At 39.0% G+C, this 17,196-nt stretch overlaps 1 protein-coding gene across 2 annotated transcripts in view; it reads right to left on the minus strand.

Annotated features, from left to right (window-relative positions):
• The window catches only part of mtrr (5-methyltetrahydrofolate-homocysteine methyltransferase reductase), a 33,507-nt gene that overhangs the window by 5,076 nt on the left and 11,235 nt on the right, over positions 1–17,196 (minus strand). For both annotated transcript variants that reach the window (XM_014002367.1, XM_014002366.1), the window contains 4 exons: positions 16,488–16,530; positions 12,072–12,252; positions 11,375–11,493; positions 5,123–5,215 (listed from right to left, as the gene is read on the minus strand). In XM_014002367.1, coding sequence (XP_013857821.1) covers positions 5,123–5,215; positions 11,375–11,493; positions 12,072–12,252; positions 16,488–16,530 — 436 coding nt within the window. The remainder of the gene's footprint in view (positions 1–5,122; positions 5,216–11,374; positions 11,494–12,071; positions 12,253–16,487; positions 16,531–17,196) is intronic.

The following is a 17,196-nucleotide window of genomic DNA, read 5'->3' on the forward strand; positions in this document are numbered from 1 at the left end:
GCATTGAATACTTTAATCAAACAAATAGTCAGATTTATTGCTGGAAATGGATGTGTAAATTAATCTAGATCCAGAACTTTAAAAGTGTTTTGCAGGATTCTCTTAATGAAAGAAATTTGGCAATTTTCTAGGTTTCAATTTGGGAAAAAAAACCCAATTTAGTCAATTCTGATCAATAAAACCAGTATTTAAGTCACTCTTTCACTGAAAAGGCTTGCTGTATTCAGACAAATTTAATAAATTAATTAAAAGCAGATTGGAGTGCAGCAAAATCAGCTTTTAAGTAGAAGCCACTAGATAGATGTGGAAAAAGCTGAGTCTGGTTATTTAAAGACAAATAATTGGTATTATTGCTAATATTTTTTATTGTAAGATTTTACTTTGTCTGTGATAAATTTGCCCTAATAATAAATAGAAAGTCTCCATCAAACAGCTGTGCCGGGGGGACAAATTTGTAAACAAATTAGAATAATTCTTGAACTGAAGTCAGGGGCCACACAATCAGTTCAGGGGCCACAMATCGCCCCCCGGGCCACACTTTGGACACCTCTGATCTAAATTATTCCTTTAGGTTCACAGAGAAGCTGTAAGCTGAAGAGAACAGTGATCTGATTGTCCCATTAGTGGTTCAAGATCGTAGCMAAAGAACTGGCAACTCATTGACATTATGAGACTTTTTGCTAATATTTCCTGGGAGAATGCATTCAGAGCAAAGAGTATGAAACATTTTTCACAGGGTGGATTTAATAACCTAACCAGAATCAGAAGACGTGTAACCCCCAAAAACTTTACATCTGAATAAAAAAACATCCATTAAGCTTGTTAGAGCAGATCACTGATGGGTTAAATGTCTGTTTGCACCTGTGCCGCACAATCACCGTATCCTGTTAAACAAGAGAAGTGTAAAACGGCTACAGATTTTTCCAGTAAGATCAAGTCACTGTAATGAACATGTTTTTTTTTACAATCCTCCCAGCCTTTCAGCTGTATGTAACCTTGCTCCCTGTCAGTGTGCTGCCTGCTGACTTCTTCTTCTCCAGCCTCAGTGTTTTCACAGGGCCTGGGGTGCTGTTGGAAGTGGAGGTTGGTGAGGGATCGAGGTTTAGTGTGGCTCAGAACATCTTATTTAAAGCTAAGCAGTCTAATGGAGCATACACACACACACACACGCACATGGACACGGACGCACTCGAACTGGAACATAACGAGCTGCAGCTCTAAGATCATGGGTGAAGGTCTTTGCTTCAGGGGTTCTGTGTTTTCCAGTAACCCCTAGACTAAAATAAGAGTATTTTTTTTCTTTTTTTCTGGGAAAACACACAGACACTGCAGTGTGAATACTAACAAGACAAGGCTTATTGTCTTTGTTTTACTAGAAACATCCAAACTTTTCACCTCTCCTGTGATGTTTACCATCTAACCTTTGAAGTCAATTAAAAGAAAAACAAAACCAAACACTCTTTTTTTTCCATTAAATGCAACGACTTTTTACATTTGAAATTTAAAGCCAGTGCTATGAATAGCAAAATCAAAGACTGTGGGGAGTTTTTTTTTTTTGTCTGACATCTGAAAACTAATCATCACAACCTGATGAGGCCAAAAGAAATATTGACTTTTGAAAAGCAAACAACAGACTGGGAATTAAAAAAGAAGAGCCGTAACATATCAGACTCCTTGACTTGCTTAACTTTCTAAGGTCCTGCAGTGGCCTCCGTGAACCGAGCAAGAAGCCAGCAGGATTTTCTAGTTAAGTTTCCTCTACAGATAAAACACAAGCTGTAAAGAAGCTGAGAAAGAAGAAGGTGAGATAAAGGATAAGTGCAGCAGAGAGGAAGGTATGTTTGATGGGACAACCGTGTGTCGTGTCACATTGTGCTGTGATAATATTCTAATTGTACCCCACTTCTTATGGCTTCAGCTAAACTTTTCTTTAAATGACGTAAAAACCGAATTAGAAATAATACGCTGAACGGGATTCTGCAGTCCGCGGCAGACATCAAATTGCACTTACTTTACAAAAAAATCCCACAGAGATGAATGCGGGCAGGCAATTCCAAGCGACGGCATGTTGTTCTCATTCTGCTAACCCATTTAAATTGAGTACAATTCTTCGTGGGTGGCTCATAAAACACAGACTRATCACTTTGGTCAACACCGTGGGGGTACACAACAGAAGAGCCCACACTGCGAACAAACGCTGCCTACTACCTAGATGGGCGTTCGTATTTAAGTGCGGGATAGAGGAAATGGAGGGGAACAAACATCCTCTGTGATCTATTTTTGTGCCATTAAGGATGCTAATCCATTCGCACAATTTAATCCTTCAAAAGAACCCCATCAGCGCCCCGGCGTAGAGAAAACACTTGGTGCTGATACCAAAAAGCTGACCAATTAGAATGAAATCAGAAGAAAGCAAAGCCAAAACAAACTAATCAGAAAGAAGATATCTGTTGAGGTAAAAACTGGTGGTTAAAGTGCCTGTGACATGCATATCCATGAAATACAAAAAGTCAAAGAAGATATATTTATATTTGAGACACTTGGTATAATACACATGATTTGACCCATTATGTCACATAATTGGCATATTTTCTTCTGAATTTGGCTCAGCTAAAGTGAAACAGGAAGTGACATCAAAGGGGAACTCTTTGAGAAAGAAAACTACCTGGTTTTTGTTTATCGAAACAATATTATTTTGAACTATGACTCGTTCTCATCTACACCTGATATTGATTAAAATAATTTAAAGAAACATCTGTTTTTTCTCTACAGTCTGTGCTGTTAGCCATTTTAACAATGCTCTGTTTACATTCAGATATTCCCCTTTGGCATCACTTCCTGTTTCTTCACGTGTGAATATCTCAACAACCGTTCATCTCAGCGGCATGAAATCTTTTTTACAATATGTTATCAATGTTATCTCTCCAAAAATGCATTCTTATTTATTATAAAAATTTGATGTCACAGGCACTTTAATATTTAGCACATCTGTGCAGGTGGATGGATATTTATGATCAGGTGACTGCTTGATAATAAAAATTCAACCACTTGTTAGTTTTTATTGTGATTTTACAGCAGTCTTTTGACTTTGCAGTCATTAAAAACAAGAAAAAGAAACACTGACCTCTATATCAGGCCCAAACAAAAATCCAATTTTGTGTTGGAGTAACAAATTAAACCAAGAACCTTCCTGTCAATGAACACCAGAGTTGTGATTAAGTCCAGCTTCTATCTGAAACACTTAGCAAATCTTTAATCACTTCAAGTATGGCTTTCAGCAGCAGCCCTGCGAGCTATAAACCTTGCTGGCATCTCAAGTTAGTTGGCTACACATGCACCAGATGTGGAACATCATTGGCATTCATTTAGAGTCAGGCTTGTGTCCAGATAACAAATTAAAGCCCAATACTATCTCCACTTTTTAGTCGGTTTGGACCTGCTCAGCATTTAAGCTGAACAATAAATGCTGCACCAACAGTTAGTTAGTTGGCCTGARGCCATTTGTTTGTAAAGGCCTGTGCTGTTGCAGGTTGGAGATTTGCTGGCCAAGCTCTGTGGTGACAAGGCTTGGATGGGTTGGCCTCTCCTGGCTCCTCCTGCTGGGCCCCCTCCTCACCCAGGTTGGATCATTCAACTCCAGCTCCTAAGACCAGCTTTTCTGCCAATCAGGGCATCTGATCTTAGACAGAGCAGCTTACCACTTTGGGAGATGCAATCACTTAATCGACGATTAATTGTCRAATAATGGTTGATTAAATTGCTCCATTTGATTAACTGATAACTTCCTCTTAGAGGGACCAGAAAGATAAGTTTCAATTCACCGTATTTATTCAAGTATAAAACGTTAAATTAAATCCATAAAATCATCCATAAAGTTGGGGGGTAGTACTATACTCGGATAAATATTTTTACTTATGTATTTTAACTGAAATATCGGCTTCGTTCACAAAAAGTCTGAGTTCGGAAATGAGACAGCGTCGTAAAAAGCAGTTGAAACAAGCTTACCTGTGACACTCCTTCGTGCCTCAGAGCGAGATAATAACAGATCCAAGCAAGCGACATGATGWGAAAAAAAAGAAAAAAAGGCAGTCCTGCACCTTAGTAATGATAACGAACTAATGACATTARCGTTTGACTGGGCCGCTCCTCGAACAACAACAAACATGTTCGTCTGTAATGGCTGCCGTCTACCGGYGTTCTGAAAAAGTTTRTATCCCTGAAAAAAGTTTCCCCACCAGAGGGGGCGCTCGCAAGTAGGAAGTAATCGGCTTTTCCCCCACTAGATGGTCCACATCTCATGTGTAGTCTCTGACTTTTGTGTTGGCGCATCCTGGTGGACTATGTGTAAAATGCCAGAATTCATTTGATGCTGCTATAGCTGATATTTATTTGTTGTCAAAATACCTTTTAGTACATATGTTGTTAAAATAAAATGAACAGTCCAATGATCATTTTACTGATATGTATAAAGACAGCAAAGGCTGAAAAATCTTGAAGTTTGTATGAAATTGGAGGTAGTTTGAGGATTAAATTTTTTATGCTTTTTAAGCTAAAAAAAAGGGGGGTTGTATTATACATGAGATCGTATTATACATGAATAAATACGGTAAATCAAGAGTAGAGACTTCAGTTTTAAAACCAGTTTTTAAATTGTGTTGATAGGTTGTGTTATTTCCTCTCCATTCCCAGTTAACTTGAACAAATGCTAATTATTAGCAATATAGTCAGTCTAATTTAAAAAACAGCTGTTAGTATCCTATGGCACATTATCACTGAGTATTATTTAATATATCTACTTAGTCATATTGTTTTGACTGCAAAACAGCAGAACGGCTTGCATTTATTTTTCTTTAAGACCAGAAAAACTTCTGGCATTAGCTGACAGCTTATATGACACCTTTTTCTTACACTTTGCAACATACTCTTGAGCTGTTAAGTGCTTATTAATATACAATTCACACAATACTAAAGCGCAGTATGAAAAAAAAAGAACACCCACATCAAGTAAACAAACTCCAGGTCAAAGATTTCCAAGCATGAAAAGTTCAGTAAGTACTTAACATTGAAGTGTTGGATTTCTTTACTCTCTTTAAGTTTAACTGAAAGGAGACATGCAGGTTACCTGAACAGGTAGTCTTTGTCTCGGTGGCGACAACCAAAGAACAGCCAGGTCTCGCCAAACGCGACATCGGGCTTCTCCTTTCTCTCCTCCTCTCTGAAAGTCAAACAACGGATGTTAGCAGTCAATCAATAYAGACAGACAACCAGAGCAGATGGAGGAGAGCGAGTCCTTCCTCGCAGCGRAGGTGAAAGAAGAGAAGTGACATTATTATGAACTCACTGTGGTAACAGCAAACTGAGTGCCACGATTGCTTAAAGCGCAGAAATGACCATGTGGGCATAAGCGAGGACATAATACTAGCATGTGTTATTAAATTGCACCCAAACAGAATAGATCCCATCACAATATACTGCGACTGAAAATGAAACTAAGATTCAGTGTGTGTGTGTGTGTGTGTGTGTGTGTGTGTTACTAATACACACATTTGTGTCTGACTGTTCTTCCGTACAGAAAATTGTCCCCCAAAAGTATTTTCTATTTTGGCTTTGGAGTTTGGCAAACCACCCAAATTCCCTTGCAGCCATCAGAAAGAGGCTATGAGAATGTCGGTATCTGTGCCACACACCTGCTGCAAAAGTGACAGCCCCCCCACAGATAACAGTTGACCCCCCCAACCTTTGATGATGCTATCAGTCACCGGAAAGTCCAAAACCCCTGGCATTATCTGTTACTCATGTTCCAGAAAGAGGATGGATGGTTGATGTGACCAACCATAAAGAGAGGCTGAACTCTTTCTGCTGCACTACCTATAAAGTCACAATTTCCCCTGAACTCCACTCATCAACAAGTGAATTAAATCTGCTTTGTTTTCCAGCTGACAGAAAAATATAAATTGCAGCCAACTCTTAAGTTTGAAATTGGGTGTTGTTGGAATAAATTGGAGCTGAAATACAGGATTGGTAAACAAACAGCCTCTTGCAAATGTTTTTACTTGTTTCAAACGATCCAACTAAATCAGGTTACACGCCGAAACACGGCAGTCTGAGTAAAAGAACTATAATAACAGATTTCTGATTGTGGTTTGGGTCCAAATTACATCTGACAAGATTTACAGTTGAGCAGTACACTGACTTAAATTGAAATTCAAAAAATTGCTTTTGCACAAAAAAACAAGTTTGATTCCGAAAGTCAATTCTGTATCCAGACAGTGTAATAAAAAAGACATTATAACTTTTTTTAACATGATAGAAAACACGYGTCTCCTTAAAAATCTATATAAACATTAAAACCAAAGTTGAGAAACAAGAAAAAAAGTTGTCTATTTCCCCAATCTTGTCACCGCTTTATTAATATCAAAAATTGGTTTTGAAATTATTCAGGGGCAGGACTTTTCTGGTTTAAATTAAAAAACAAAACAAAACAAAAAGTGAATTGAGATATTAAAAAGACACCATGCTTTTAAAGGGGTGGTATTATGCAAAATCTACTTTTTTTAGCTTTACATTAGGGCTGTGTATTTTCTGAGGTGTGTTTCAGATCTACTCATTTTGAGGCTGTCTCTTTAAATCCATACAAGGTGCTTCACACCCCGCCCACCCCTCCAGCATCCAGAGAGGTCCATTCTAGTTTGATAGAGGGGTTGTTGACTATATAGCAGCACCGAAAAGTTTTATTTAAAAAYTAATTAAAAGATGTCAACAAGGGAAGACTTGTCCATCCAGCCTTACGTGTCGGAGCCAGAGGAAAATGAAGATGACCAAATTGTAGTTTCTAAATTCAAACCTTATTTCGCAGTTCCCTCACAAATACTGCGATTTAACTACTGTAACTTTAAAAAAAAATTTAAACAAATACACAATTATATGTAGTTATAAACTAAAAATCTTCTGAGCACCTTGGACTCTAAACATGTACATCTTTCTCCTGACATTTTCTAACTAAAGGACATGCAGATTTAAAACATGTAAAATAATGAACAGCAGAATCCATTTTGCATTGCTGTTCGACAGTAATTAGCYCCAGAAAGAAAAACAAATCAATGCAGACGGGTGATTGTGAATACTAAAACAAAGCTTTGCTCCCATTAACGACATGAAAAGTTAAATAGCTAATAAAAATACTTCTGTTTGAACTGGATGTTTGTGCATGTGGTTTTGAAACAAAGCTGTCTGGCAGACTTGATCTGAACACTCAGATCCCATCCATTAGCATCCTGGACGAGAACCTTCTGATCTGCAAAACAGCCTGAAGTAAACTCATTTTAGCTGGACTCGTCTCTCTCCTCTCGCCGCCTGCCCTAAAGGGATCAATACCAATATGAAAAACCTGGGTTCCATTCTGAGTAGACCACACCGGCGCCTTTCCCTGAATACAAATCACATCACATCACACAGCCGCGCTAGAACGGCGRGCAATGCGTTCCCAGGAGGAAAGGCAGAGCACTCCATTTGGGGTCTAAATCAGAAGTGCTTTGCCTTTCAGCTCCATTCAGATGATCAGCAGGGTGGGGAAACTGCAAAGGAAGCCGAGGCTAAAGCTTGGTAAACATCAAAATTATCTCATATCTTTCATTTTTATCTTTGCAGCTCTGTGAGAGCGGAGCTTAGTGGCTCATTTAAAAAAAGTAATGCATCAAAAACTGCATTTCAGAATTACGTTCCAATCAGTTTTTGTCGTCAGCTGACAGTTTGGACTGTTTAATAGAAGCTTTGCATCAACTTTAATATAAATTGTCATAATGGAGTTAAGCATGGCTTCTGGAATACCTAAGCATTTAACTAATCTGATGTTTGGGGGGTGGGTTTTCAGGTATTCGTCTCTCAAGGGATGCAGTTTTTCATTCCTGCTAAGAAGATTAAGCTAACCTTTCATTTAAAATACATTATTTGTTTAGCTGTCGCTGCCCCCGGCTAATCAGAACAACAAAGAGAATCACACTTTTTTATAAAATCCCAAACAACGATCGATACCAGACAACTGGGGAGCCTTTTTTATAATCTCCTGGCCCCACCGAGTGAGCCTCTAACCTTTAGAGGCTCTTCTTCTACTTGTTACCGGAGCTCTAAACTTCTACAAAGTACTTTTGAAAACAGTCATCGATTAACAGTGGGGGTGGGCAGAAAGGGGGAGAGGTTGGAGGATCGAAGCGTCCTCGTATTGTTTTTGCTGCCAAACAGGGCCCGTCTCGTCGCCTGCAGGCAGAAATGGCGTCCCGTTGACAAACCGGCGATTGTTATCTCCTGCCAGAGTGCAGTGTCAGCGTTGGGACGGTGCACAATGCCACGCCGTGACAGGTTCACATAATCCTCCGGAACAAAACGCAGCTGGCAGGGGACGGAACGAGACACGCCGACACGAAGAGGGCAGAGCCGAGCTGATGAATTGATTTACATGACTTTATATTGTAACAGTGAAGAGCTCCTTGAGATAAAAAGACAAAAAAAAAATCAATAGAGGAAATTTTATAAAATAAACACTGGGCTTGCGAGGAAGTATTTGATGAGTGACTGCGCGCTGTATGATGAAGCAAAGCCCTCCGCAATCAATTGTTGTGGGAGCCTTCTACTTTAATAAAACACTTACAAGAGTATTTTTTGTCTAACATTTCACGGAGCGATATTTGGACTCTGCTGTGAGGAAGGAGAAATAAAAGGAAACAAGACTGATGTGTTTGTTTCTCTGACAAAGAACAGAGAAGCGTGCCTCTGGATGCACCTCAATTATTAAGGAAAGGGGTCTGTCTACGACCTGGTGGCACCGAGTCAGTTAAAAAAAATAACTTCAGTGCTTCTCCATCCCAGCGGCTCAAACGCCAGATGACGACTCCTTTCAGCTCCACTCTGCTACAGACGATACATCAAAGTCCTGTCGTCACTCCTTACAGCCTTCACACAAGGATGTCAGGACACCACGGCTCAGCGTCGCAAGAATTTACAGACAATTGGACTTGACTGGGGCGCAACCTCATTTATACAAAGCCACCCAAGAGTTAGACATGTCAGCCTGACAAAAAAAAGGCTTACTCTGCTCTCTGACAAGTCATGTTGGCTGTGATCATGGTTAAACGCTTGATCATCAGCCTGGGTAGAGAAGCGTCAGTCACATTAAATCCTCCTGACAGGTCATCTTCATGTATTCTTCATTTACCCATCATATCTGAGGCTGAGAAAATTAAACAAACGTCACGTTCGCTTTAAATGATGTCGCTGGTGGCGCGGATACCAAACGGCGATTGGCTGACTAGCTGGACTAACTTACTCAGCTGACAGACAGTGCCCCCACAACACCTCATCGGCAATTACAAACGATGAGTTACACCAATAACACGGCCACCACCTTCTGGTCTTTTTATCTTCAAATCAATAAAACCCCGTGTGCTGCTTTGAATCCTGGCTCTTTATTACAGAAGTCATAAACGTGTGCATCTGAGAACGGCTGATTTATTCCAAGTGAAATGAGGAGAGCAATCGAAATAATCCCCAACGTGATTTCATCCCTCGCCACTGGATTTATTATGCCTTATGTGATGTACATGATGTGGACTTTTATCAGCTTTGCGCAGAGTCACATTTAACATTTCTGCTGATTACTTGAAAATATGCAAGGCGATGTGCACTTAACACTACTCCAGCATTGTGAATATTCATTGCAATTCCAGCTGGAGAGAACACGCGCCATTCTTTGCAAATATATGAAGTTTGACCTGACTTTAGAACAGCTTCTAAGTTTTGAAGTTACAACACTAGAAYAGGACTGCTCGACGGTGACATTTTTAAAATGAGGATCTAAAAACACTTCATTACCAGTGGCCTTAAGTTTGGGCACAACCGTTCAACAAAATCTCTTCCTGTGAGCAAATAAATAGAAGGTTTACTGACCTCTAAAGAACCTGACATTTTAAAGGGAYTCATGATTAGTTGTAACATTAGACTTTATTTAAAAAACAAATATTTTAACTGTAAAATAAAGACTGTAAAAATACTGTAGGATGTTCAGTTTTTATCATTTTTAAACTAAAAGCTTAAAAATTTATTACAAGGATGGGGCCATTTTATTTACATGAAAAGCATTTTGGGTAAATGACGTGGATAGGTCCTCGGTGTGAGCGAGCTATGTCCACCCTGAAGGTTAATCTTGGACAATATCTGATGATCGACTCTTTAAAATGAAACCAGAGAGCGTTGACAGAGAGGAGAAGGTAGAAATGACTCAGCCTGTAACTGAAAATATGGATGGAGGACAACAGAGCTGCTTCATGGAAGAAGARCCTCAGCTTAGCCTGTTAGCTTTAGCGTTAGCCCCGACGCTATAACCATATATATGTATTAGCTCAGCGCTACACATTCTCCTCTCGTCACTGAGGTCCTCCATCCACATGACAGAGAGGGGAACACAAAAATGACTCAGCCTGCATCTGAATATGGATGGAGGACCTCAATTTAGTTTGTTTGTCGCGCTAGCTCTGAGCTAATACATAAGGCAATATAGTGTTGGCGCCAGCGCAAAGGCTAACAGGCTAAGCTGAACTATTAAAGTATAAAAAAAAGTCTGTAGCAAAACTGCAACGTATAAATTCAGAAAATGTCATAGAAAATAGAGAAAACTGAAAAGGTTGAAAATTTAGACCCAAAAAGAATATAAAGAAATCTACACAGCAACTGGAGAGACTAATTCTAATTTTCTGCACTCCTAGAGACTCCAAGTACACAAAAAATGCTTTAAAAAGTGGATTTTGCACGATGAGTCCCCTTTAAACAAAAATACTGTAATATTTTTGTTTTCTGCAGTCCTAGAGGGAACTACATTTGAGCTCTCTGAAAGCTTCAGTTCAATTAGTAGGGACAGAATTGTTGAAAGTTAGTGTTAAGAAAGACCAAATTTATGAGAACACCAACTTTATAAATCGTCACCATCAGCAGGCATGGGAAACTCTAAACATCTGCTTAGTCTTTTTAATCATGGTAATTTGTAACTCAGTCACTTTAATTTGTAAATGTGTATTTCTCTGTATTTTCATCTCATAGAGTTTTGGATAAACATCATAAGCTTACCAGCTGCCTTCTAATGTTTATTCATAAACCTGAAAATCATAGATAATCAAAATGCATCAATAATTGTTTTATAATTGAATAGCAGCCCTCTGAATTCTAATCCAATTAATTTGTGAGGTGCCTAAAGATTCCCATTCTCTAATGCACAGGAAAAAAGCTCCGGATRAAAAAAAGATGGATTCAAAAACACAGAACTGGCAATAAACCCATAATTTCTGCATCCATTATTGCATCTATGCATCTATCCAGTCATTAATCATACCTTTGCTGGAGGAAGCCAATAAAAGGAGCGACTCCAGTTCCAGGTCCAATCATAATGAAGGGTACTGATGGGTCAGTAGGAGGTCGAAAGGAGCAGCTGGGTCTCAAACTCACGGGAATCTACGATCAGAAACCATTACAGATCATTTAAAATAATGAGTAATTACAAAAAATGCTGACAAGCCACGGTGGGCTCGCAAAAACACTCTAAGACATGCTAATGAGGAAACGTGAGCTTCAGCTGGACTCCATAGGGTCTGTGGTGGAGAGGATRTGCTTCCTGCATCTTCAAGCTTTTCTTAATTAACAGCACAAACAAGTGACTCGGAGCTAAYTGTTTAGTGTCTGACACATTGGAGAGTTTCTAGGGCACCACAAAACATGAAGTAAACATAATTTAAACCCTTAATGGCCAGCACTGCACGGTTCTATAACATGAAGCTCAACACTTGTCTTTGTTGTTCTTTGAGAACGTGTAGAAAAAAACACAAGTATACTTTTTGTTTTCCAACTCTTCAAAACAATGCAAATAGGCGGCGAAAGACTGGGATTTGTATAGTTTATATCTGCTTTCTTCTATTCTAGTCACAGTTGGATTACAGAACCCAAACACTTGTAATGTCAAATATGAGCAATAAGTTTGAAAACCACAAAGGTACAGAATCCACTTTCAGTTTTCTCTGCTCCCGCATAATCACCTTTGGCAGAGGCAGGCTGCTGRATGATTCCGGTTTTCCAGGGAAAACCAGGCAGGGATTGATGAGGTCAAACAGCCAACCAGTACACAAACCTCGCCTGCCCGCAGGTCTCCCAGGGCACGCTGGGAGCTCCACCACGTTGAAGACAAAATGCAGCTTTCCTGGGTGCTTAAGACAGGAGCTTCAGAGATGATCCCACAGAGGACGAGGAAAAAAGACAAGAGGAAAATGGAAACATGAGTGTGTGTGTGTAAGTTCAGGGAAATACACATAAAATTAAATAAATGTAAGGGGTACAGAGAGTTTGAAATATTTTCAACAGAATTTAATCAGCAGCAATTATTTTTGATTCTGAAGACATTGAAGCCATTTTAATTACTATCATGGGTATAACTGGAAAGTGTGAACAATCACTTTATTTAACAATATCACTTTTTAATAGTGTCCTTTTTATCATTTAATTCCAGCCACGTGTTTTGTTATATGAAACGTTTATTAAAAACATTCAGCTTTTAACTAGTTTTAGCTAAGAATTACAACTAAATATTGATTATTTTGATCCATATATTTAACACCCACACAATGCTACTCTAGGTAGAATATGTTGGTTTATAATCTATCCTGTTTGGTGTTGCAGGGGCTTTAGTATTTTCCAAATGACACTTGGTGAGAGGGAGGGTAAACCCTGAAAAGGTCACTACAAGACAAAAGAAATTTAACTTGAAGTGTTTTCTTTTCTGATCAAGTAAAGGTTTAATTTGATCATTCCAACTGTTTTATGAACTTTAACTGGTTTACAATTTGTAACATTAAGTTTTCAGATTTATTTTGTTTTATGATATTGTATTCTTTAACCTGTCATGGACTTGGGAACTGTCCGGGGTGTACCCCGCCCCTCGCACAGTGATTGCTAGATATGGGCACCAGTGACCCTCGTGATCCTGAAAGGAAGAAGCGCGTAAAATATAATGGATGGATGTGAAGAAAATTCTATAAATGATTAATTGAACGTTAGATCCAGTATTGTATTTTATACTTTCTGATCATTAGGTTAAAGCAGACAAAGAGTTGGTGTGTGTCTTATCATGTGTTCTTTATTTTAGCCTTAACAAAAATGAGTTCCGTTCTACATCTGACGTGAAAGGTAACCCCTCCAGGGGTGTAACCAGGAAGAGAAATACATTATAAAGTCAATTCATTATTATAGTAAAAGGAAGTTGTTAGTGTGATGCACAGTCTGCTTAGAGCAGGGYTCCTGTGTTTTGTTTTGGTTCAGCCCAAGGTCTTGCACTGAGGCCTGCTGAGTGCTGTACTGTGAACCTGATTGGAGTCAGAAGATTGAGAATAAAATTTGAAGAAGAAATCCAGTGGATTCCTGTTTTATTTGGACATATCATTTAAAACAATGCATTTATTTCTACAGATGTTTTATTTAATGCAGGGGTGTTCAAACTGTGGGGCGTGCAACCCCTAGGGGGCACCACTGGTTTTGGAGGTGGGCGTGACGTTATTCAGAAAGTGGGGAAATAATCCTGCAGGTCTTAGATCAGATTTTTTTTTTCCAGTGGTGTATCACTTTATCATTAAAACATGGCCTCCTTCAGACTTCATTATGAACCGTAGCAGCTCAGAGGTGGGGGAAAAAGTTCAGAGATGACCCGCTGTTCGCAAAGGAAGTCGTCAGACACAGCGGGCTTTGTTTGAGAAAGTAACCACACATGCTACCTTTGTTAGCTTGTGTGATGCTGAAGTTCTTGTGTGATCAGAAGCAATTAAATTATCATCTGACCTGCTTGTAAGGTCCAGCRTTCAGAGTTAATATTGCCTCTCGATGGGTTCTCCGGCACAGCATTTTATTTTTGTAGCGGAGCTTTGAGCGGAAGGTAAAATAAACTTAGGGTATTGATTCCAACACATTAGCATCGACACGGTCCGACGCCAATTTAGCATCATTTGTTGCTGTAAATATTCAGTCATCTAAAGTGTGTCTTTGGATGATTAAAACATACTTTAATTGTTTTTTGGAGGGTGGGGCAGTTGTTTGTTTGCTATCTCAGGGGGTCTTATGCTCGTACACTTAGAAAACCCCACTTGAATGTCATCTACCTCAAGGTTACCTCCTATGTGACATTGTTTCCTTTATAAAATAAATGAGTAGATTTTTTTTAATCCAATCGAATAAATTTAACGAGATTTTGTTCCAAATTACCTGTGCTACACTTTCATTTCCCCAGCTCCCTTCAGGCACCAACAGATGTGTTCTTATATATAAAAGTTTCCGTTTGTCTCCCTTCAATAAAAAAAAAGTGTTTTTCCCGCTTCTCCATCCTCATCTTCACGGCTGGCTGAAGCACTCTCATCCTCGCTCATCCTTCACTTTCCAGTTCCTGTGGGCCACTGGAGACCTCTATTGACCACAGCATCAATAATGCAGGTCTCTAATGTCTCTGCAGCATCTGATAAACTACAGCCACCCTCCCTYCTGTCCACACCCGCCCCCCACCCCCCCACCTCTGAACAAACACACACGCAGACAAAACACACACGTATAAATAGGTGGCTAAGTGAGGGACTAATGAGAGCAGTTGAGAAGTTCTGACATGGTGTTAGACGCTGCTGCTCCGCATGAGCTTTAAAGCAAACCTAATAGGCACTAGCTTAAAAGGACAAGCAAATCAATGACGAGCTAAGTGAGGCTAAAAGGAGGACTATTTAAGCGAAGTACAACTGGCTAAAGGCTATGCAATATTTACAGTCCACTAATTTGTGTGGTTTTCTTCCTTATTAAGTCTACAGGGGAAGATACACTGACAAATCCCAAGACAAAGTACACAAAACACATGGACTCCAGTGTAGAGCGAATCTACAACAAACTTAAACGGATAGTTCAGGCTATTAAAATCACTTTGGACAACCTAAATTTAAAGAAATAAAGTTTAATTCTAACCAAATTGACAATCTAATGGCTAGAGTTAGGCTTAGGGCGAAGTGAGCCGCTGCTGTTATGGGATAAATCTTGTGCCAACAGGAACTGAATTTGAATTGCTCAGCTTGAATCTGAATGYGCATAATTTGAAATTGAATGCATTGGTTTGAAAATGAATTTTACTAAATTGAAACTGAATTTAATGGTTTGAAACTGAATTTAAAGTTTTGTATCTGAATTAATTTGCTTTGAAACTGTATTCTGGTTTATTAAAATTTCAGTTTGACTACTTTCACTTTCAGTTCTATAATTCAATTTCAATTCCAAAATTCAGATTTTTGTGTCACATCCTGGTCCTTGAGGAAGCCAGCCAGAGTAAACAAACACAGATCCACAGATTTATGTTTCACTTTGGTGAAGTTTCCCTTCTGTAATGTAACAGAGTTGATGCAATCCACTGTAAACGTGACAAAAACAGACAGTTATTTTATTGCAGTGATTAATGTTACCTATATGTAGAAAGTGTTACATTTACATCACATCATGGATCAGTCAGCAGCAGCATCTGATCAATATGTGTTCCATGATGTGATGTAAATGTAACATTTTCTACATTTAGGTAAAATTAATCACTGCAGTAACATAGCTTTGTCTGTTTTTGTCACTTTTACGGTGGATTGCATCAACTCTGTTACATTACAAAAGGGAAACTGCACCAAAGTGAAACATAAATCTGTGGATCTGTGTTTGATTACTCTGTCTGGCTTCCTCAAGGACCAGGATGTGACACAAAAATCTGAATTTTGGAACTGAAATTGAAAGTAGTCTAACTGAATTCTTAATAGACCAAAATACAGTTTCACAGCAAATTAATTCAAATACAAAACTATAAATTCAGTTTCAATTTAGTGAAATTCATTTTCAAACCAATGCATTCAATTTCAAATTATGCACATTCAGATTCAATCCGAGCAATTCAAATTCAATTCCTGCTGGCACAAGATTCATCCCATATGCTGTCTTAAAACGCCTCCTACCTAAAAAGTTTTTGTGTGATTTATGTTTACATTACCATCAATTTCAAGTTATAGTTATTTACATATAATTCTAGAGTTATTTGTGTACACAAACACGACCCGTCCCATCGAACCGAGGATTATGTTGCAGTGTAGTGTGGTGAATTATAGGGAGCCGAATCTCGCTCAAACGGTCTAATAAACTTGAGGACGCTGCAATCTATTATAATTCACAGCAATAACACATTTACAACAAATTTCCCAAATGTGATTAGTGGGGTTAAAGGGCCAAAACAATTTAATTTTTCACAGTGAATTATCACAGCTGTTGCAAAGTCTTTACTTCCTGCGTGGCAGAAAATGTACTTCCCTACAATCGGCTTGAATAAAATGAGACATACAAGTGGTGGACGTGATAAATATGGATGTGGGAGCACAGACACAAACAGAACTTGTGTTTTTCTGTCACCTTACCTGGCTGCTGAATAAGGCCTGGGCTGCAGTTTTGGCAAATGCTCTGAAAGGCAAGCAGAAACGTCAATCATGTTGTTGTCTCGCTAAGATCTGGTTACACCTTTGACAGAAGCAGAGAGGAAGGAGGAGGAAAAAAAAATAATGTGAAAGTCATCACAGTCCTCCGAGACATCCCAGGTTATAGTCTTGTTTCTGGGACGCACTTCTATATTTATGAAATTACAAACTCAGGGTTATAGAATCCCATGTGTCCAGATGTGGAGCCAGGAGGAAACAGATTGCTTATGCAGAGCTTATTTCAATGCCAGGCATGAAGGTGCCCTCTTTAAGGTAAATTGTGTGAGGAGGTGTCAGAGAAAATCCAGAAAAGTGTGAGATAACTTCTCACCCCCAACAGGACATTTCACTACGCAGTGACCCCCCCACCGCTCGTCAGATCTGGAAGACGGTTGAGACTTTACGTGACGTGACTGATACCCGCTCTCTCAGATTTTATTTGTAAAATGATAGATGAAGCCGAAAAGAAGTAAATCTGCACCATATGTAGCAGCTGAGGGCTGCGCAACAACACATTTTTCTGCTAAATTGCTCACAAAGACAAACAGCTGGGCTAAAGATGTTCTTTTCTCTTTTTCTAGATTTCTCCAACATCTGAACGACTCAGTTCGATAGAAAGCTCCACGATTTGACATCCATTTTATCTTTTTTT

The sequence above is a fragment of the Austrofundulus limnaeus genome, unplaced genomic scaffold (assembly GCF_001266775.1).
Source record: "Austrofundulus limnaeus strain Quisiro unplaced genomic scaffold, Austrofundulus_limnaeus-1.0 Scaffold12, whole genome shotgun sequence".
Classification (NCBI taxonomy): Eukaryota; Metazoa; Chordata; class Actinopteri; order Cyprinodontiformes; family Rivulidae; genus Austrofundulus; species Austrofundulus limnaeus.